At 39.5% G+C, this 23069-nt stretch overlaps 1 protein-coding gene across 4 annotated transcripts in view; it reads left to right on the top strand.

Moving 5' to 3' along the window:
- LOC144062459 (microtubule-associated serine/threonine-protein kinase 3-like) overlaps nucleotides 1-22633 on the top strand; it is a 39493-nt gene extending 16860 nt beyond the window's left edge. For 2 of the 4 annotated variants that reach the window (XM_077583853.1, XM_077583855.1), the window contains 24 exons: nucleotides 1454-1474; nucleotides 1780-1858; nucleotides 3563-3720; nucleotides 7805-7880; nucleotides 8497-8706; nucleotides 10033-10134; nucleotides 10432-10564; nucleotides 10867-10928; nucleotides 11216-11307; nucleotides 11625-11833; nucleotides 11983-12121; nucleotides 12821-12953; nucleotides 13032-13197; nucleotides 13773-13874; nucleotides 13960-14082; nucleotides 14192-14304; nucleotides 14410-14576; nucleotides 15211-15332; nucleotides 15417-15617; nucleotides 15736-15962; nucleotides 16065-16187; nucleotides 17208-17344; nucleotides 17645-17829; nucleotides 17968-22633. In XM_077583853.1, the coding sequence (XP_077439979.1) occupies nucleotides 1454-1474; nucleotides 1780-1858; nucleotides 3563-3720; nucleotides 7805-7880; nucleotides 8497-8706; nucleotides 10033-10134; nucleotides 10432-10564; nucleotides 10867-10928; nucleotides 11216-11307; nucleotides 11625-11833; nucleotides 11983-12121; nucleotides 12821-12953; nucleotides 13032-13197; nucleotides 13773-13874; nucleotides 13960-14082; nucleotides 14192-14304; nucleotides 14410-14576; nucleotides 15211-15332; nucleotides 15417-15617; nucleotides 15736-15962; nucleotides 16065-16187; nucleotides 17208-17344; nucleotides 17645-17829; nucleotides 17968-19010 (4123 nt within the window). In that variant the 3' untranslated portion in view covers nucleotides 19011-22633. The remainder of the gene's footprint in view (nucleotides 1-1453; nucleotides 1475-1779; nucleotides 1859-3562; nucleotides 3721-7804; nucleotides 7881-8496; nucleotides 8707-10032; nucleotides 10135-10431; nucleotides 10565-10866; nucleotides 10929-11215; nucleotides 11308-11624; nucleotides 11834-11982; nucleotides 12122-12820; nucleotides 12954-13031; nucleotides 13198-13772; nucleotides 13875-13959; nucleotides 14083-14191; nucleotides 14305-14409; nucleotides 14577-15210; nucleotides 15333-15416; nucleotides 15618-15735; nucleotides 15963-16064; nucleotides 16188-17207; nucleotides 17345-17644; nucleotides 17830-17967) is intronic. The other 2 variants (XM_077583854.1, XM_077583856.1) reach the window with 1 other exon arrangement.
- Nucleotides 22634-23069: the final 436 nt, after the last annotated feature.

Consider the following 23069-nt stretch of genomic DNA (forward strand, 5'->3'; position numbering starts at 1 on the left):
GCTCTGCTGTGAATGTACTTATGTCCTCGCCAGTGTCGGCCTTTCTAGCTATTTAAATGCATCACAATCTGTCTTTTACTTCCTTCAAGCTATCTTTTAATTTAATGGAGAAAAAAACACTTCACTTTGGCCTGACTTATAAAATAAAAATAATTGCCAAGGAATGTCGCACATTGCATTTTTTTCTAGGGATGCACCAAAATGAAAATGTTTGGCCGAAAGCCGAAAATGAAAAATGCTTGGCCGAAAACCGAAATGCATAAAAAAAATTATGCGAATTTTTACTATCATTGCATTTATTATAATTAATTAAAATTATAATATTATTATAAAATATTTAACACTGGCATTTTAACCAAGCACAATATAAATTGAAATGTGCCCACACCACAGACATGTTGGCTAATGGTACATTAAACACCAAACGAGGGTTGAGCATTTTCTGGCGGTGCGATTGCACCTTATAGTCAATGTAGTTTGCACAGGCGGGGAGGATGCGTATTCACATTTTATTTTATTAAAAAATTTTGTTCGCACCAGCAAATCGGCTTCGGAAACGGACTGCAAAGTCACACACTAAGCGTCCTGTACAGGTCTGTCGCCACCCGGAGATAGCGGTAAGTGTTTCCGTGTTTAAAACTGTTGATAGCAATAGTGCTAGCATTAGCTAAAGTATTTAGCACGGCCACCAGAATGCAAGTGAAAAAGTGGAAGCGCTCGAGGGGCTCTCATCAAAGAAAAAAAAGGAAGGAAAGAGTGGCTCACCTGTACTTCAGTACACGGCAGTTTTCTTTTTTCGACCCACTTAAATGTTGTACATCAAGCGACGCCCCTCTCCTCCGGTGTGCGCAATGACTTCGGGATCTGCTGCGACTGGCAAACTCACACGGTAAAAAGCCAGCAAGAAGAAAAGGTGGGCACTTACCCCTGCGTTTGCTGTTTAATTTAATCAGACGCTTGCTTGCAGCGTTTTTTTGTTTGCGTCACCACAACCTATTTCGGCCATATTCTTTTGGCTTTAATTATGCAGAAAATGGCAAAAATAACAATTTTCGGCCGAAAATTTTCGGTGGCCGAATATTCGGTCCATCACTATTTTTTTTATTTTATAGTTAAGTTAGTCTGCTCATGCATTTACTTTAACCTGAAATGTTATTTTATGTTGTGTTACCCCTATTTTGCGTTGTCTTTTCTATTTGTGCTCTTATCATAAATTAAAATGTTGCAGTAACACATTCTCTGGGCTTGGTGTTTTGCGATGACAATTTGTTCTTGTTACATAAAATGAAGAATTTTATATGTGGACAAATGCAAAGTGGCAAGGATGGCAACATTGTCAAGATGAATTCCTCAGATGAATGCCAGAGGTCACAGGATCATTGCACAGCTCTGCAGTCTCACTGAAATTATTTCCTTTTTTCTTCTTCTCTTCTCTCCTCTGCTTTCGTCTCAGCCACTTGGCTCGTGCGGACAGGTACCTTATTTTTCTTGTGAGATAGCAACTCTATATACAACGTATACACATTTTAGACATCCTGTTTGAGCACATTATGAGCATATTGTCAACTTCAATTGAAATCCACTATTAGTGTCCAAGCTGCTGTCTTTTGAATAGATTCTGCAGGCTGGAATTGTATGTTAAGTTATTACTTGATTTTTTTGCACGTATAACAAACAACCCATTGCATATGTGACAGGAAATGACAAAAACATCAACACGGTGTTATGTAAAGTGTTTTACATATGAAATGTTAAACAATACTGAATGTGATGTTTCAGAGCTGAGGGCCGAAGATGGTCTCTGGCATCCCTCCCCTCGTCAGGCTATGGAACCAACCCGCCCAGCTCAACTGTTTCAGTAAGTAACTCCCCCACCAAAAAATGGAACCATCCTCTTCTGTTGATACATTTCTAACACCTCATTCAAGCCCAATGATGCATTAATTTATGCCGCTAGGGACAGCAAATGCCAAGTCTGAATTGACAAACGGCTAATTGTTTTCTAGAATCATCTGCTTGAATGAGTCATTGAGCCAGTTTTTTGAACACAGTGTTAGAGGTAATAAGCACAATTTGTGTGGACCTGTACAGTGTGTCAGTGGTGTCCATTTGAGGCCGGCCTCCTTTTTCTTACAGCCTGAAAAAAAAAAACGTAACAAGGCCTGAAACCCTAAAAAGTGGGCGCAGGGGTTTGCGACACCAATAATACCTATGGGTGCATCACACCTGATAACTGCAACTATGGTACTACCAGTTAGTTCGACTTGCAAATAAACTATTTACAGCTAAAATAGAAATTATCGCTCTTTATACTGCAATGCCGAATGAATTAAGATATTTCAGTTTCAGAAGCAAAAAAAACGTTTTCCTCCACTTTCTGCTGTCTGTGTCAAGGTCTGATATGTGAACATATCACATTAACGATTAACTAAGATCTTCAAGTAAGCACAGCTTTAAAAATTGTCATCTTGTTTCTGATTACTCTTACTTAGTTCTGAATGTGGAGATCTGCTCAAGGCAGAGGCCGGCTCAATAACTTTACCCCCCCCCCCCAAAAAAAAATTACAACAACACAAAAATAACTAAAATACATAATGATTGATTGTTTTTAGCGTTTAATAATGTCGGACAATATCAAAATGGTCCTCACGACTCACATCCTTGGATTTTTCTGTATGCAGCCTTGGAAGGAAAAGGTTTGGACACCCCTGGTGTGTGTGCATGTTTGTGAATGGATTAAGTTGAGTGTGGATGCACCCTTGCTCTGTTTCTTATTGAGGAATCGTAGCAGTGATTTTACAGTAATGATGGCTTAAAAAAAGTAATTGTGACAGTGAGACGAGATTTTTAATTGATTTAGATATAAAACTTTTTTGAATGATGACAAATAACAATGTCTTAATAATTGGCCCATAATAGTTCTATGTGTATGGACTCATGGTCCCTAACATGTGCTTCTATAATAAGGAACTTCATTGTCGGACCTGGGCACAGACCTAAAGGTCAGTGTGGACAATGGAGCTTATCAGTGTGCCTCTCAGTCCTCTTTATAACATGGCATTAGAAAGAGCCTTCACAGATGCCACTCCCCTGGGCCCGTCTGCCAAGGACGGGTACGTTATGGAATTAACACTGCCGGCAGTCTACACCACATTCTGTACAGTGTACAATGAGTTTTACACAAGTTTCACCGATGACTTTGATTTTCCATGAAGATCCTCCACAGTTGGATTATCTGCAGTTTGGTTTCTTTTTGCTTGGATTTTCCCACACTATTGTTTTTAATTTGGCGTTGGCCTAACTTGTCTGAACACATGCTTGTGGTTTTTAGCAGCATTGGCACGTTTGCTACTCACTCAGAGATACAATAAGAGTCTTTTACAAAACATCTATAGTACTGTTTTTGTGTGTTAACCTGAACCATAATGTTTTTTTTTTTTTGAGAATAAAAAGTGAGAACCGTAAACGGTTGGTTGATTATCGACATCATGATAAGCTGATTCTAGTTCCATTTTTTACTCAGCCTGAGATTAATTTCTAGAGCTCTCTGGTTTGTCTGCAGTCCTCTTCATCCTCCCAGGAGCGCCTTCATCAGCTTCCCTACCAGCCAACCCAAGATGAGCTGCACTTTCTTTTCAAACACTTCCGCAGCACAGACAGCATAACTGACGAGGATGGCCGGCCCACGACCGTCATGCGACCCCGCTCTCGGAGTCTGAGGTAGCTCATTGAAATTACTAACAGAGTCTGAATGCAAGGGCTTGGTTGGTGTAAATACACTTTTGTGTAACCAGATGAGCCAGATTGAGCCAGATGAGCCTGTTTTAACAAATCCACTGGGAAATAACAGACAGGCACATATTACTGCAGCTGCCACATCTACTACAGACCAATCAGAACATGTACTAGCATGTAGTAGGTGTGCCTCAAACCAATTTATACAATTCAGATGCCAGAGAAAGGTTAATATGGAAGCAAAACATTTTTGATGTTCTTTTAATGAAAAATGTATTTAATTTATTTCTTTTTGCATGTATCATAGACATGCTTGGCAATGGATGGATTGTAAGATTACAAATTGTTGTTTCCAATAAAGCTCATCTCACCAGTTATCCACAAAAACACTGCACATGATGTATATTTCATTAAAAAATTGTTATGTAGTAAAATGATAAATAGAAAAATCACTATACAGACGCTCCCCAACTTACGAACAAGTTACGTTCTGAGCGATCGTTCGTAAGGTGAATTTGTTCGTAAGTTGCTTCAGTGCTATATTTTGTTTTATAATTTATGTTTAAAGAGAATACGTACAGTACTGTACTACGTATGTTAGAGAGAGAGAGAGCGAGAGACACACACAGTATGTACATGTACGTAATAAGATAAATAAAATGAAGTTTAACTTACTTTTGGAAGATGCACTCGATGCTTAAGGATTTGATGGAGGAGGAGGAGGAGGAGGAAGAGGAGGATTTTATATCATGAGAGGTTATTCGTCGTCGCTGGAATGGGCTTCAAAAGTTACTTCCTCCTCCGTAACTTCAATGTAGGAAGAAGTTGAGGGTCGCGGAGAAGAAGATGAGGGTTGATGAGTATCTTCCTTGGAGGATTTACTAGAAACTGGCCGAAAGAAGCGATCTAACGAAGATTGCACAGTTTTCTTCTTTTTTCATCATAAATGATGCGGTAGCACTGTATGGCATCATTCAATTGATTTGCAACCTTTGTGCAACGTTCAATATTTGGGTCTTGCTGCTCGAAGAGTGCGATGGCTTTATCTATGAGCGACAGGCGTTTCTTCTTCTTCCTCCTCCTCGACACATTGCTGAGCCTCCAATGCTGGGTGAGCTCTCACAGCGCCAAGCGTCGGTATTAGCGGCGGAAAGAAGCACTACAGTACTCGGAAAAAGGTGCGCAATAAAAACATTTTTTGACATGCGCGCAGACATGTTCGTATGTACCGTTGTTCGTAACTCGAATGTTCGTAAGTAGGGGAGCGTCTGTATTGTTTCTCTTGTGCTCAGGAGAGCACCCTGTATCTTTTTCAGGGGCGTCCCTGTTTATTTCAGCATGACAATCCAAAGCCAGATTTCTGTATGTGTTAACCACAGTGTGGCTTCATAGTAAAAAGAGTGCTAGTATTAGAATGGCCTGCCAGCAGTCCAGACCTGCCTCCCATTAAAATGTGAGGCACATTTTTAAGTACAAAATTCGTCAATTGAGACCCCAGACTGTTGAGCAACTGAAATTGTACGTCAAGCACGAATCAGAAATAATTCCACCTACAATCAGTGCTTTAACAATTAGTCTCCTCGGCTTCCAAATGCTTTTTGTGTGTTGTATTCATTTACATTTTACTCAATGCCTCAGTGAGCTTCATTGTAATTGGGGCTTTAGATGAACAATGCAACTCTTGTTAATATCTTAGTTTGTCATGACACTGAAATGCCCATAAACATGGTTTTCTGCCAAATTAAAAGCAACAAAGTTCATTGTTATGTTAAATGTAGGGGTGGGAACCTCTCGGTACCTCATGATACAAGGCTCACGATAATGATAATTTGACGATATGACGATACCGCGATTATCAATATATTGGTCAGGTAATTAATCTACGATAAAACTACTCAAAACATAAATTGATGTTTTTTCAATGAGAAAATAGTTTCTTTTTGTACCGTCACTGAAACAAAATCTTCACAGTGAGTACTTAAGTGTATTTTAGTGTATTTTTTTTTAAACAAATACAAATGTCTTCTTAACATAGACCACTTTCTGTGAACAAATTTGTGTCTTTCTTAAACACTATTGTCATGCAATATGTCAGTCAGTTACATAGTGAATTGTTTCATTTTATAAACTGTGACGATTTTTTTTGTGTAACATTGCAAAAGTAAATAAATAAAATTACTTAAATATTAAATCAATATTAATGTTCCTCAAAAATTGTGTGCTTCAAAAAGTCGAACCATAAAATATGTTTTAAAATGTTCCGTATGCAAAACGGAGTCAGTTGCTGGTCAGATAATAAATGTCTTACACAAGTAAAAGTAAGACTTCCATACATTTCCCCGCCACTCTTATGAGGCGCTCCCCTTAGCGGCCTGCCAAGTAATTGCTCAATAAGTAATGAACAATGGAGCTGTTATAGTGGCTGTATATTAACTACAAATATCACGATACCTGCGTAGGCATATCGATAATCTATCGGGAGACAAAGTATCACGATTTATCATGATATTGATATATTGTCACACTCCGAGTTAAAAGTTGGGTAATTATTGCATGCTCTCTGATGATGCAGACTGTTCATGTAAGGACAAAGAATATGTTGACTATGACAAGATGTTTTTAAACTAAGATAAATGAATTAATATCTACTGTGTGCTTCTCATTGATTACACATACAGGCAGGTCGACGGTCAGGTGGAGATCCGACAGTTTAGCTGCCTGATTTTTGACAACTTTTGCATGTTGCCGCCGCTTTGCACGTTATTTGTATGATGCCTGAGTGCTCTGTGTTCTGGCACCATGGTGTGCCACGCGTAGGCGTGCTGGCTTACAGAGTGCCGCAGGGATCCCGCTGATGAACTGTAGTCGATGGCGGGGGTGGTTTAGGATTGTGGGGAGGGCTTTAGCGCCACTGAGTTGCAGCAGTGTGCTGGGCATCTGCCTTAGTCTTATGCGGCTTTCATGACAACAAAAGGCTTGGGGAGCATGTTTGCGTGTGATAGGTTTACTTTGCATCTTCTACTGAAAGCTATGACCAGCCACGGTTTTCTGTGAAATTGCACCGGCTTTTTTTATAAATCCACTGTGATGTGGCTGTCGATGAATAACTAAGCACTGGCAGTGATTCACTGTTTGGCTAAAAGAAAACCTCTGCTTTAGATATAAACACGTGTACAGCAGATGCCTAAAAACCTGACTGTGAAATGTATTCTTTTAACAGCTTCAAACAGGATCCGTCCTTTGCAGCTGGAAACCAAATGCTGCTTTTGAATCACTGACCTGAAGTCATGTGTCAAAATATGAGATTAGATTAGAATATTTATTTAGTTTGATAAAAGTGAGTAGACTTGAGGCCAGACTAATAGAGTTAGGCAATGGGCATTTGCCTTTATGAGTACATAATCCCTAGTGATGTAGTCGACAGCAGGTTAGGACAATGTCACATTGTGTCGTCACGCTTGTTTTAATTTGCAACTAGTGTCAAATTCACTTCCATACATCCATTTTTGAATGAATTGCTTCTGGGATTAAAAACATTGTATTACTGGAACTAACATTTTACTATTTTAAGGTTAAAGTTTAGTTCCAGTTTGTGTTTGTACATATCGAACCATTTAATTATCAACTTCACTGTACAAATTATTGGTAAAATACTAAAGTAGAAAAGTATGAAGGTCACAAGTATTGCTTTTTGGTTCGGAGAGCTACAGCGGAGTCTTAGATCTACTGAGTGCCATTTGAAGTTAAAAAAGTAGGTTTACTGTATTGTAATGGCTAATTAAGTGCACTACTAAAATATCTGTGATGTTTTTTGTCCAGAACATTGAAGTGAAATTTTGCAGGAATTTTCTAGAATTCATCTTAATTTAAATCTTGATGCTTGGGAAGTCCCAATATCATCATCCTTTATGTCTTCAGTTGAATGAATGGAAACTGTCAACTTTGTTCTTGTTGACATCATCTACCTCACAACTAAAAGTGTTGCGGTTCAAAGCAACTTTGTTATTAAATATCAATGCTTTTCTTGGCCTGTTCAATGTAATAATCAAGTGTTTTGTTCACGTTGCAGCCCAGGCCGATCAAACGTCTCCTTTGACAATGAGATAGTCATGATGAACCATGTTTACAGAGAACGCTTTCCAAAGGTAAGCTCTAAAAATCTCTTCATATTTACATACAAATGGTATTCACGAGTTAAATTATTCAACACAAACAAACCCATCATAGGAGGTTCCTCACCTGTATTAGCTAGGATTCTAGCCCAAGTAACACCAAGCACAGAACTGACCCGAAATCACACATGGTCAAACAATTATGCGCGCAAAAGCTTTACACAAACAGCATGAACTCATTCAACTTAACTTTTGGCATTTATGCACAATAATAAATGTGAATGAAGACAAATTGTTACAGCCAAGTAAGCTACATCTGCCATTAGTATCTGCATCTGGAGATGTGCATTCACATGCCTGCAAAACAGGACATATCAAATGGAGATGAAAAATGCATATCATTGAATTAAATGTATTAACATCACTAAGAGTTTAGGTAAGATTTCAGCAAATACGAGGATAGGTTGAAAAAAATAAATCTGCTCTGGTTTCAGTGTAGTATTGGTCAAAATGTGCCAGTCATTGTTATGTGATCAACAACCATATGAAGCCACCCACAGTAATTCAGTGTTGCAGTATGTGACAACCTTAATTACTTCTCGATTTTAAAATGTGGTAATGGATTTTATGTGAATTTTCTTGCGCGCAGGCCACGGCCCAGATGGAGGAGAGATTGTTGGAAATTGTTACCCACTGTTCTCCAGACAGCTCCCTCCCGCTGGCTGATGGGGTGTTGGGTTTCATCCAGCACCAGTTGGTCGAGTTGGTCCGTGACTGTTTGGAGAAGTCCCAGAAAGGTCTGGTTACATCTCGCTACTTTGCTGAACTGCAGGAGAAGTTGGAAAAGCTGCTTCATGAGGTGAGGAAGCAATGTGTGAATTAAGCAGAAGGGACTAATCTAAGGTAGACTAAGCGACTAAGAAAAGGTAGAAGTATTGATCTTGACAAAAATCAGGACAATGCAGTATACTTAATGCATAGACTAATGAGCTCCCACATGTGAACTTTTCAGCCAGCCACTTGGTTGCAATGATATTATGGAAGGACACTGATAGAGCCTCACTGAGCAGGATGCAAACAAGCCTATTGCGCAATAATTTCCTGATAGCCAAAGGGCACACGACACACTGACTTCTTAAAGCTGTTAATGATGGCTCAGAGCTACCTTTGCTACAACATTGTAACTGTTTCAACAAAATATACTACATATTTTTTTGTTGCTGTCCATGCTATATAAGGCAGAAAAGCCATGGTTGACCCAGTGTTTCCACAACCGAAAGGAAGTGGTTCCTTTTTATGAAAAAAAATGTACACGCACAATTCAACTGTAATATTTACATTAGGATGGATTTTTTTTTTAAACATATAGGGTGTCCCAAAACAAAAAATGTACCAATTAAAATAATTTGCACTGACTTTCTCAGCGTTTAGCTTGGGTAATTATTCTTTCCATTCAGATGAAACCCATCAGAATTGATATTTTTAATCCGATTTTAAGATTTCAACAAAGGGAATCCATCCACTACTTGAAGTCTAAAAAACCATATAACTAAAAATATAGATTGTTTGTAAAGCCATTAATTCATGTTACAAACGTTTGTCAAGAACAGACTTCAAAACAAGCATAAGTTAATGCCATTCTTAATTCATTCAAACAATACGACTTCTCAAATTCGATTTATTCTCTCATTTGCTCATCCATTTGGTGTGTTTCTGATATTTTGGTGGGGAAAAATAACTATCTCTGGGTGTTGCTGAAGACATTAATAGGGACCTATAAAACTGTATTACTTTAACCAAGGAGGAAGAAGTATTCTATACAAGTAGTTCAGATTCTGACTTGAATTTCTATTGCTGATTGATGCAGACGTCACCCATCCAGATATTTGGTTTCTGTTTAATTAAAATGATCTAACACCTGATGCATGTGAGAAAGCATCTGCCTTTACATTTCTTCAAACGCGGTACCCATCTGCTTGTAACACGTTTGTATACGGTTAATTTTTAACAATTAAAACTGTCCTATTTTAGATTATTCATGGTTTAGTTATTTCTCCATTTTCACTTTAAATTATTCTAGTTATGTATGCACTGTTTTCCGGCTTGATTGTTTAGTCATTCAGTGCAAAGCTCTATATAAATAAACTTGACATTTTTCTGTCCCTGCTCCCCTGCTGTTTTCCAGGCCTACGAGCGCTCGGAAAGTGAGGAGGTGACTGTCATCATCCAGCTGGTGAGGAAAATCCTGATCATAATCTCTCGGCCGGCTCGCCTCCTTGAGTGTCTGGTAAGCAGAAGCAGAGAATGTCTTGTCCTAATTAAAAACAATGCAATTTTGAAACAGGGTAAATTGAGCTCACAGTAAGGTTGTTCCAAAATTGTATGTGAATATTTGTCAGAATGGGAAGGTCATGATCTTATTTAATGTCTGAAAATGATTTGTCGATGGTGTGATTGACATTTTGCTTTAAGAAAGACTATTATTGCGTTTTGATGCATTCAGTATTTACACACTGTACATAAAATCACATCTATTTACACATAGTCTTGCTATGAGTTAATGAGAAGTTGATTCTTTTTGCAGGAGTTTGATCCAGAAGAGTTCTACCACCTGCTTGAGGCAGCAGAAGGCCACGCCAAAGTCGGTCAGGGAATCAAATCAGACATTCCTCGATACATCATCAGCCAGCTGGGTTTGACACGGAACCCTTTAGAGGGTAAAGAATTTCTCCCACTCAAATAGTCAAACCTCATTAACTGGCAGAGCAATGTGTCCCTGGTTTCTCTTAGATTTGCGCTTTGATTCTAAACTTTCTAGGTATCGTCTCTAGCGGCAACTTTAATGCATGTGAATAGTTCAATGAAAAATGTGTCAGTGTTGCAATAGCAATAAGAAAATCACGGAGGTCATTTTCTTAAATAGTTGGGACCACATGGGACGGAAGGACAGCACAAGTACGCGCCTCAGGGCCTGAATTTTGTTTGCTGTAATTTTCCAATTTCTTTTATTTTCTTGTAGACATGGTGCAGCTTCAACAATACGATTGCAGTCCCTCAGTGTCCGTTGAGCCAGATGCGGAGGTGACATTCTTTCTATAATCTTTTATTTATTTTATTTATTTATTTACTGTATGTCTGTGTCAATAATTGTGGTAAAATATTTTGATTAACTAGAAATATGCAAGAAACAAATACATTTGCTTGTGAAATGCTAACATCATTTTCAATTGTATCGCTTAAATATCAAGTTTGTCAACATGTTATATTGGCAGTGCTTCATAGGTTAATTTAGCATTACACTATGTTAGATGCCATGAAACTGACGAATGTGTGTTTCATTGTGCTTCATTTTTCTGCTTTCACTGTAGAATAAAACTACACAGGCAGTTACCCCAACACGACGGAAACCTCTCGAGAGTGATTTTGAGACAATTAAACTCATCAGTAATGGGGCTTATGGGTAAGCAGAGATTTCCATTGTTTCTGCTTCCTGTTGATTCTCTTGATGATGTTCCATCGCTCTTGTAAAACTGAAAAATCTTGCATGAACGTTGTCAATTGGCTTTCGAGTGTATCCATGTGTTCATTATATAAATGTCTAAGAGTGTTTCCCAATCAATTTTATATAGAACCCTTCTGGCACACTACCAAACAAATTGTCACAAAAAGTACAAACACTGAAATAATTCACAAATTTACTCGCGCAGTGTGACAACAAAGAATTGGGTATAGTCATTGTGGGGAAAAGCCTAATGTGAAACATGTGGTGTTTGACAGGGCTGTTTATCTGGTCCGCCACAAGGAGACTCGTCAGCGGTTTGCCATGAAAAAGATCAATCGTCAAAACCTTGTCTTGAGGAACCAGATTCAGCAGGCTTTTGTGGAGAGAGACATCCTGACTTTTGCAGAGAACCCCTTTGTTGTATCCATGTTCTGTTCTTTCGAAACGAGACGCCACCTCTGCATGGTCATGGAGTATGTGGAGGGTAAGAGGAAAAGAGACAAAATGGACCTTGGGACATTAAGATAAATGTTCACAGTGTTCAGACTGCCATCTACCAACAGTTAATGCCAAGTAACCTGAATATATAGTCAATTACCATTTCGTTTTAATCTTTTTATTATTTTTTTTAAGGTGGCGATTGCGCCAACTTGCTGAAGAACATGGGTCCACTACCTGTGGAAATGACAAGGATGTATTTTGCCGAAACCGTCCTGGCCCTGGAGTACCTTCACAATTATGGCATAGTGCACCGAGACCTCAAACCTGACAAGTGAGAGCCAAAAACAAATTCGGAACATGCTGTGCTGAATATTAAAAATCACTTACTGTTATCCAACCATGACATCAATAACGGTTGTACTAATAACACAATGAAATAGCCATTTCTGTACTAACAATGACATTCAATTATCCACCATTTTAAGCAACATTATGTTGTAATTTAAAACAAAAAAGCAGCTCCAAATAATTTTGCTGCTGTACAGGCTTATAATGGGCTCAAACACAATCAGATCACATACTTAAGTGGTTGATGATATTGTTAGACAAGCCTCATGAGTTCTGTTGGTGTCCAATGTGTACATTAGTTGTTTTGTGTGTGTTTTTTTGTTTGGGGTGGGGAGAAAAAATGTATTTTGCTGCTCTCATTTACATAACCCTGAAGTTAATTAGATATTTATTATTCAACATATATTGGATCCTTAGCACATTATTCATGTATTATGGAACATTAATTTGCAATGCAAGGTTGTGGCGTCTGGAGCAAGTTTTACGCATTCTAGAAAATCTTTTGAAACAATGGACTGCAGCGTTATTTAGGTGTTAAGAAGCCCATAACAGTTTGTGTGACAGATCATTCCAAATATGTCACAAACACAATCACCATATCAACAAATGAACATTGACTACCATAATCCACTTCTTTGTACCAGTTAGTTCAACGTAGTGTTTGTTTTCTTCCTCCTAACAGTTTGCTAATCACATCCATGGGCCACATTAAGTTAACGGACTTTGGCCTGTCAAAAATTGGCCTGATGAACATGACCACCAACCTTTATGAGGGTCACATGGAGAAAGATACAAGAGAATTTGTTGATAAACAGGTAACACTGTGAGAGATTTGAGGCTTTGTTGTTGTTGTTTTTATGTTCTAATTGTTTGTTGGTGGCTTGCTTGTTCAGGTGTGTGGTACTCCAGAGTACATTGCCCCAGAGGTGATTCTCAGGCAGGGATACGGGAAGCCAGTAGACTGGTGGGCAATGGGAATCATTCTCTATGAGTTCCTGGTCGGCTGTGTTCCATTCTTTGGTGACACTCCAGAGGAGCTTTTTGGCCAAGTTGTCAGTGGTGAGAAAATTTAATAATACTGTACAGACAATTTTGGGGTTGACGTCCCCTTTGACGTGTTTACTGTGGCAAAATGAAATCAATCCATTTAAATATTTTGCCATATATATATGACCACTTGTAATGTATGTGTGGTTGATTGATCTGTAATGAAGGTTTATAACATTGTTATAAATGTGATAAAATTACAAGAAAAAAATTGAGTGAAAATGTTTAAACACATTGCTTTACCAATTCAAGTGATCATAAAAATAATGAATTCCAGTCAGTCAACAAATTGTCTGGCTACATTACGTTACAATTATACACATTTTTTTCCTCTTAAGCCAATTTAATTATTAGTTACTAATTATTAAATTATTTGCATTTGTCATTATCATTATTAAAATCTACCTTTGAATCGAATATTTGAAAAGGCCCATCTTGCCATTTGCGGGTTTTAAAGTTGATTACTGTTCGTTTTGCATGTACTAATGTAGTAAGATACGACACACAAAGTTTGTTAGATGAATCGAGGTGTTTTGACAAACAAAATAATGCTTGAAATGAAAGATTCTTGTTACTGTAATTTGCAGATGATATCATTTGGCCTGAAGGAGACGATGCCTTACCGATGGATGCTCAGGACATGATCACCCATCTCCTGAGGCAAAGCCCCCTAGAAAGACTGGGAACTGGTACTACACAGTTTGCTCATTATTACATAAAGCAGACAGTGTACTGCTCAACTGCAAAATTGTTGATATCATTCTGCGGCTGTAGGTGGGGCCTCAGAGGTCAAACAGCACGCCTTCTTCGTGGGCTTGGACTGGAATGGACTCTTACGACAAAAAGCTGAATTCATCCCTCAGCTTGATGCAGAAGATGATACAAGCTACTTTGACAGTAAGCCACATTTAAGATTATATGAAACATATTTTTATGCTAAAAATAATCCTCTCAGTTGAGCAGAAGACGTGTGAATATTAGCATGTTATTTTGCATATGTTTTCAGCTCGATCCGAGCGCTATCATCATCTGGCGTCTGATGAGGACGAGGAAACCAATGATGAAGAATCTTCCCTGGAAATCAGGCAGTTTTCCTCCTGGTCGCATCGTTTCAGCAAGGTAGCGAAGCCAAAGCAAGACCATTGCCGAGATGAACACATTTTCAAGTTTTCTGCTTTTGGCTTCACCCATAAGCGTGTGTGTGTGTGTTGCCTGTTTTTCCAGGTTTATAGCAGCACAGAACATTTAGCTACACCATCCAATTTGAGCTTCTCATCTGATCGCAGTCACAGTGAGGACAAAGAGGAACGTGGAGATGTTGGTGGGCTTAGTCCCTCGACAGGTCCAGCAGAGGGCGTTCTGGAGTCCAGACTCTCAGGACGCATGGCCAGGTACACACACAAGGCTCTACTTTCGTTCACAGCACAAGTCTGGCGCAAAGCGCGGTCTTAACTATGCACATGGGTGGAGTTGTCTTTCTTTAGACTTTGTGCCAGTAGAATTTGCACAATTTGCGCCATTGTGCACCTTTGTTGGATGGAACAAAACATTTTGCCATTTAATTGTTTTTAACTGCTTCATTAAAAGAAAAACATTTGACAATAAGAGGACACATTTCATTTGTGGCGCCTAAGGCAATAGTCGGTAAAAGTAATAAGTCCACCATGTTTGCATTTGCAGTCCTATAATGGTCAGTCTAGCAGCTGAAAAGAATAGGCTACAAATGTGCAAAAGTTGTTGCTTCAGACATAAATATTAAAGTTCTCTCTACTGAATTTATTTGTCATCAGTCTCTTATGTTGGTTAACAAATTGCAATGACTGGCTTCTGCAAAGTTGTGAAATGTATTCTCTTGCTAAGACACGTATGGCAAAAAAATAACCTTGTTAGACTGATTAAATTACACCCAGTTGTCTAAATCGATCCCTACCAATTACATTTGGGCAAAACTAAACAAACAAAAAATAGTGTTGTGTTCAGTAGTCTTTCCGTTAACCTGTCAAACTGGTCTTTGTGGTTTTGAAGCCTTTGCCCCCGGGCATCACCTAACTCCTCCCAGTCTGAGAGGAGTACCAGTCCCCTGGTGATGAGCAGCACCCACAGCCTGGAGATGACACCCCGCTTTGCTGTCTCAACAGATGATGAGGGTAATTATAAACTACCGGTAACATTTGAGTAGTAGTAGAGCTTAGCTTTGCAAATAGTCTATCCATTTGTTCTCTTATTTGCAGCTGAGGTTGTTGTTTCCAAACTTCGGAGGATTAGGATCCGCAGCAACAGCACCGGCGCCAAACACTCATCCCCCAAAGAGCCCACTGGCCCACGACGTTTCGGTAATCAACTGGAGACACCAGACAGACAGAGGCTTCCATGTGGAGGCAAAGTGCCCAAGTCTGCCTCTGTTTCAGCTCTGTCACTCATCATTACCACAGGTAAAAAAAAATAATAATAATTTTTTAAAATAACGGTATCTTGTCCCACAGTTTTAACAAGAACTTCTTGTATTTGAACAAATCTGCTCAGATTTATTTTTATTTTTTTTTATCACAGATGACTCCCCCAGCGGCCTCCAGCCCAGTCCCATCTCCCCAAGGTCGTTGTCCTCAAACCCCTCCTCTCGTGACTCCTCCCCCAGCCGGGACCTGTCCTTCAGTCCCGGTAGCCTGAAGCCGCCCATCATCGTTCACACTTCGGGCAAGAAGTATGGCTTCACAATGCAGGCCATCCGCGTCTACATGGGCGACAGCGACGTCTACACAGTGCATCACATGGTGTCGGTGGGTGCGCTTATCAGTGACCACTTAGAAGAGCTGGAGATTCAAAGTGTTTCAATTATCCTTTTAAAATCAACACACACATTTGCCATTCTTGTGTAACAGAGCGTGGATGAGGGCAGTCCAGCCTACCAGGCAGGGTTACGTACTGGAGATCTCATCACTCACGTGAACGGAGAGTCCGTCCAAGGCCTGGTTCACACCGAGATGATTGAACTACTGTTGAAGGTATAATGAGCCTTTGCTGATGAGACAGGATTGTTGGAAAATTACACTATCAATCCAAGGCATACTGTGATGTTATTTACTTAGTTTCTTGATCTGTTTCTGCAAGTGGATGGATTACTATCGTATTAAGAGGTGTGCGATACAGATATTGATACCGAAGTAATTTGTTCTGTATCCTGATTTGATATTTTCCTTTAAAATTAGATGAAAGGCATGGCATTTTCTGGGATCTTTTCTCCATTTATAAAATACTATATTTTATATAGACCACAAAATAAAATGTAAAAAAAAAAAATTGAAAATAAAGTAAAACACAACTATCCAGTGGCCACATACAAATATCTAGTGGTTTAACCACTTTTCAAGGGCTGTAAATAAAGTGTAAAAAAAAAAAAAACAGCGCTTTAAGTAACATTGAAGTAGGCCTGCCATTTATCCAGTAGAAGCGCCGATAAATGAACTTTTTCAGAGTTGAGGTTTGACACTTTTTCAGCTTGTTCTTGAAGGCCTGACTGTAACAAACAAGAATGTAATTATGTGGATAGATAATTTTTACAAGTCCATAGATGGGTGCCATGTTGGCTCTGTGTGCTGACCTGTAATTGAAGTGAAAAGAAATCCTCATATTACCTAGCAGAGGAAATGAAAAAGCAAACCTTCCTCAATAGTGATGAGGGAAGTCTTAACGATAGACTGAATAAAAACGATCTTTCTACTAAATCTGATCAAAGCATTTCTTCATGTCTTTTGATATTGATTATGGACACATTGTCATTAAACTAAAATTAGGAAAATATAAGAAAATACATTATACAAATGATACACCATTATATCTGTTTTTGTTTATATTACCGTATCGACCACATATATCATTATTTCACACAACTCTAATTGTATTACTGTACAGTATTGGTCTTAACTACAAAACACTTGTATACAGTTGTAAATGGTGCCTTCTATATTTTTACTATGCATTTAGGCTGAGTCTCACTCTTTTGTCTCATGCAATGACATTTACAGAGTGGCAGCAAGGTGGCGCTCCAGACCATAGCGCTTGAGAACACATCTATCAAAGTTGGTCCAGCTCGAAAGACCAAACACAAAGGAAAGATGGCCCGTCGCAGCAAGAGGAGCAGGAGGAGAGATAACTATGATAGGTGTGCTTTGGCCTCCTCTTGAAGCACATTCCTGTCATAGTTCAGTATGGTACCATTTGGTACTTTCGATGTGGAGTAGTGTCTTTATTGTCATCAGACTTTTTAAAATGTTTGTAGCAGCAGATGTTTTGTCATCTAGAAAATTGGTTTATTATGGTCTTAATTTTTAATTCACTTTAATAAAAATATATTGTTAATCATTGATGTAGATTAAAATAGAGTAAAATATAACGTCAAAACACTGAAAGGCTTTGCATGTAGGACATTTCTTACTGTGCTGGACTCCTGATCATCCTGCAGGAGACGCAGCATCTTGAAGAAGTTATCGAAGCAGAGCACCGTCATGCACAGCAGTCGCAGCTTCTCGTCAGGTCTCCATCACTCCGTTTCCTCTAGTGAGAGTCTTCCAGGTTCCCCGACACACAGCCTCTCTCCGGGCCCCTCCACGCCCTGCCGAAGCCCTGCGCCCGACCATCAGGCCTTTGGTAAGTATGCTGTGCATATTCAAATTCTTTCAAAAATCATAAAGTAATAGTTAAAACTCAATTGTGTGTTGGCTTGAAACAATATTGGGAATGTTTTGAATGGTATCAATTTTTCTGTGTGTGTTTCCTGCTTTCCAGACAACTCTCCTCAGAGCACTTCTCCTTGTTCCAGTTCTCCAAGTTCCCCTGCCGCACACATCCGACCCAGCTCTCTCCACGGTTTGGGTTCCAAGCTGAGCACACAGCGTTACACCAAGGCGGGCCGGCGGAAGTCTACCAGCAACATCCCACCTTCACCTCTTGCCTGCTCCTCATCTTCCGCTCAGCCGCTTTCTCCACAGCGTTCCCCCTCGCCTCTGCCGGGTTTCGCCAAAACACTTCACCCCTTCCATGGCAAAACCCTCTCACCACCAACCATTGTTAGACACATTGTACGGCCGCGCAGTGCAGAGCCACCTCGATCTCCTCTACTCAAGAGGGTCCAGTCAGCTGAGAAACTATCTGGAATGTATCACGCTGATAAGAAGTTGTACACCCCCCGCAGGCACACCCTGGAAGTTCCCTTTTATAGTGAAGGTGAGCTCCTTGTTGACTCAGAAGCAGAGTGGTGCTTTGCCGGCGCTCACCAGGGGGTGGACCACTCCAGACTCTGCAGCTACTTGGGCGGCCAGAGGATGTGGGACTCCGGGCCGGAGCGATCCGAGCAACTGGTCGTAATGCGAAAGCTCAACCTCTCGGAGCGTCGCGACTCCTTTAAAAAGCAGGAGGCGGTGCAGGAGGTGAGCTTTGACGAGCCCGAGGAGAAGACGAGCGCTACGGCCGCCCCGGGGGGTCAACAAACGCAAGCCCAGAAACAGCTGCAACACAGGACCACTTGGCGGGCTCAGGCCAGATCGCAAAACAGCGAGGAGGTGGAGCTGCAGGTCCCCACCGTGAGGAGGTTCACCCTCGTGCCACAGATCGCCGTGCAGGGCTCGACAGAAAGCGAGGAGCAGGATGAGTGGGAGCCGTGTTCAGATGGTGAGGAGGCCCAGCAGGAGATCACCGTCACTTCATCTCAGCCACAGCGGCAGGCGGTCTGTTGTCAGGAACAGGACGTGTCCAGTTCCATCCAAGTCGGCCCATCAGCTGAAAAGGCCGAATGCAGACAGGAGACGCCACAAAAAGCACATGCGAAATGACAGCTCACCTTGCACTGAGGGAGGTGAAAAAGTGGCAGATTTTACTTGAATTTTGTACTGTACATATTTGCTATGTGGACCCGCTGGTCGTATTTATTAGAATTGTAAAGCATGGTGCGTTATTATCTCTTTTACCTCCAAAAACGTTTTATGACGTATAGTAAATTCCAAATAAATGCTGCCAAAAACGTTAATTGACGTTTACGTTTTTTGTTTTTGTTTTTCTCAATGGGCAGTTCAACGTGTTGTGCAGCCTGGTCAATGGACTTGTGAAATCACAAACACCTATTAACTATGGCCAGCAGATGGCAGCATTGTATCTCTTTTCAATAGGCCCCCATTAGTATGGAATTATACTGAAACATGACCAATCTGATGAAATAGAACGTTTTCAAGGATGATGTAAATGATCAAAGCCTTTGTCACATTAAATCTAATTCACAGAGCGTCACTAAACAAAAAATATTAGTGTCAAAGTCACTGTTGTGCAGAAAATGTATCTTTTCACAAAAAGCTTGTTTACTCCCTAGGTTTCAATTTTCGCTAAATGTCACTCAAATTACGTATTTACAAATGGTGATTACTAAAGAACGTAATAAGGTAGAAACATTCTTTTTTTCCAATGAAAGAATGGAACGTGATATTTTATTTGGTAGCCACCATGTGTATGTAGTCAAAGTACACAATATTTTATTTGCCTTGAAAGATGAGTTAGAATGCTTGAAACCAGCTGGCACTGTCGGTGTTGTTTTTTGGATAACGTGTGGCAGTAAAAGAGTTAAGTGGAACGTCAGCCAAAAAAATTACTCTACAATATGTCGTATGTGCCCCCATTAGTCTAAACACAACATTTTGATTAATATTGCATTTGTGGAATATGAGCAAAAGCCTCCCATTTTTATCTATCACGGGTGGCTATTTTGTCACTTTTTGTCGACTGAAGATGACATCACAATTGCGGAGCTCAGGTAACGGCCAATCACGGCTCAGCTTCAGAAATCAGGTGAATCGTAATTGGTCATTACCTGAGCAAGTGTGATGTCATTTCAGTCTACAGCAAGAGACAAAATGGCCGCCACCTTAGATTGATAAAAGCAGGTGGATTTTGCTGCTTAACTCATATTCCACTAACATAATATTAATCAGAATGCCGTGTTTAGACTTGTAGGGCTGCATATTATTGTAAAGAATATTTTTGGTGTTGACTTCCCTTTTAAGTGGAAGGGAGGGAAGTTCTCAATGGTTGAACTGCCAAGGCGCAACTTTTTGTATCCATAAGATGTGCGTTTTGCCTATATGACTGGTTGTTAATTTGTTTTTTATAAATGTCTATTTTTAAATAAATTGCTGTGGTACCAAGTGATTTGATAATGCTGGAAATTGTTATTGGACCAAAATGTGCTAGAAGTTGTTTGAGAATGTTAGGTTCGTTCCTCCCCCCAAACCTTCCAGTAGTAACACCTGTCTAAGCACCCAGGACCTTTTTGCCTTGTGTCCACGCTGTGAGTAACATGGTGGATGTGTTTTACTATGCATACGTAAGGTACGAAAGTCATCCCTGTTGTGCTTTGGATACCCAAAGCACAACACAACAGCATACATTGCTGAGACTAGACTGCAAAATCAAATAAAAAGAACTGGTAAATTGCTTACAATGTTACACTTGTTAAAAACACCTAAATAGAACTAGAAATAGTTTGATTGTCTGCTAAGATGAAAGTAAAAGAATGTAGCTTAAATTAATCATCTGACTATTTTATCTTTGTTTTGTCCCACTAACAGACATTCTAGTTAAAATACTGACCATGTTCTCTGCAGTGTGAATTCATGGTCATACTTTTTTTTTTTTATAAAACCAATCTGATGAAGTCCTGTGCTCAAAGCCATATCTTTAGAATTAGCTCGTCTGTGCTGTTTGGTATCCAAACAGGTCGGATGTCCTGAGGTTTGAATGTGTTCAATGCAAAACATCGTGTGTTTGACACGAACAACCTTCAACAGCCAAATGGAAGTCCATGTCTTCTTTGCAGCCGCGAGTTACGAGGTCCTTTTGTTAGCTTAAACATTGTACAGTATAGTTCTTTTTCCTCTTGTGTTCAACAAATAATGCTAAAAGTTGCTTTTGTATCTTTATTCACACATGCCTGTGTGATTCCTCTTACCTTTTCCTACTTCATTAACAGTGTGCTAAAGTTTACAGCATGGGTGGGAGTGCACTAATGTTGTTCTTTCATTTTGTACTTTCAGCTGAATGTGGAAGGGAAATAGAAATGTTAGATTTGAAACCAGGGCGTGTTGTAAACCTTTTTTTGTATTTGTATTTTATGTATAAATGTTGCATATTTTTGTAAGGACTGTATGTATAAAAAAAACAAAAGCAAGGACGTGAGACGCACAAGGACAATGACAAGTTGCACAAGCAGTTCACAAAGTCTGCCATGAGGAATGTTGCTTGTAATTCAGTGCAGTGTTTCATGATTTGCTCTTAAATTTAACCCCATACCCCAAACCCCTCAAGGACTGTGGTGTACTTTAGTACTTTTATTTTTATTTTTACAAAGACTCATAAACATGTTCTTTTCCTTCATCACAAACCTTATGATTTGTGTAAGTGTGTGGTGGAAATGTTTACAGCAAACCTGATATGTACTGTACAAATCTTTACTCTTGGCTCCATTATGAAACTACATTAGCAATAGCAGAGGTTTTGTAATTGTTTTTCAAATACAGGAAGCTAAATGACTTGTGCTCGGTTTACAGGCGCTTGTCGAACAGGATCAAAATGTCATTTTTTGTAATGATTGGATTTCAAGACAGGGAGTGTTCTTTTGTTTTACAGTACATATGAGCAGTAGATTGCATCATCAAGGCTTCAGACACACGAGAAGCAAATTTGATCAAGAATATGGATATAACCTGATGACAAAAACTAAAGTTAATGATGGAGTTACCTCGCTCAAGACATTCGTTTCAAAGGATGCCACTTAAAAACGCTAGTTGCTATGACAGTCGTCAATTTGAACAAAAGTATTGGGACGCAATAGCAAATGGTGATGGTCAAAGTTGTTCGACACCAAACTCACTCAAGCAGTTCTTTAACAGATCTAGCTTTGTGCTCATTCTGGAACAGTTTTCACTACTAGTCGGAAGGTTGTTTTTTTATATGCAAAAACAGTGTCAAGTTTTGTTTTCCCAATCCCACATGATGAAAATTGTATTCTCAAGACCTTTGTTCTTCAGGTGTGTCGTCTTCTTTACAATATGTTCTGTGCGCCCCCGACTATATACATGGTGTTCTAATTAATCATGACTGTGGGATTGAATTAAACAGAAACAAATCTACCTGCTTTTTTCCATCTCAAGGGGTTGGCTACAATAGTAGCCGCCACCAACAAAATGATGATGTCGTGGTCAGAAAGGTCAGAAAGCACATGATCATTTTCAGAATCAAAGTGGCACATGTTGGTAAATGTGCACGTTTTCTCCTGTGGACTCTTCTGTTCAGTGCATGCTGCATGAAACAAGCACACATCTGTAATACTTGACTGCATGGTATATTGGCGGTGTCGCCCAGTACTGTGTATTCTTGTGAAAAATAAAATTTGTATTTCTCTTCGACCACATCTTGTGTTGTACTTATTGTTTATTTTTAAATTTAGAAACTTTAGCCGGATCCATTGAAACTGATTTTAATACAATATCCTATGGGTCAGTGTGACCTGTACTCTGTTAAATCACAAAAAAAAAAAAAAATCACATAACACTACAATTTTTTAATACAGTGTATGCATTGATAAAAAGAAGGAAAGAAAATGAAATCAGTGTACCAGTGGAATGACTTGTCTTACTGGCAATTTTTGTGTGTGCCACTTTTGGCCTTCTTAGAACAAAATTTAATTTCAACTGCTATCCTGCACAGGTTACCCTAACGCCCAACTATTCTGCATGTTTCAGGCAGATTTGCCTCACTAGTAATATAAAATAATTATGTAGTTGTGCAAGTACAGTTGTATGCCAAGGTTGTTTGAGCATTTATTTGACTCCCTTGACAGCAAGCAG

Source organism: Vanacampus margaritifer, chromosome 13, assembly GCF_051991255.1.
Source record: "Vanacampus margaritifer isolate UIUO_Vmar chromosome 13, RoL_Vmar_1.0, whole genome shotgun sequence".
In the NCBI taxonomy this organism is placed as follows: domain Eukaryota; kingdom Metazoa; phylum Chordata; class Actinopteri; order Syngnathiformes; family Syngnathidae; genus Vanacampus; species Vanacampus margaritifer.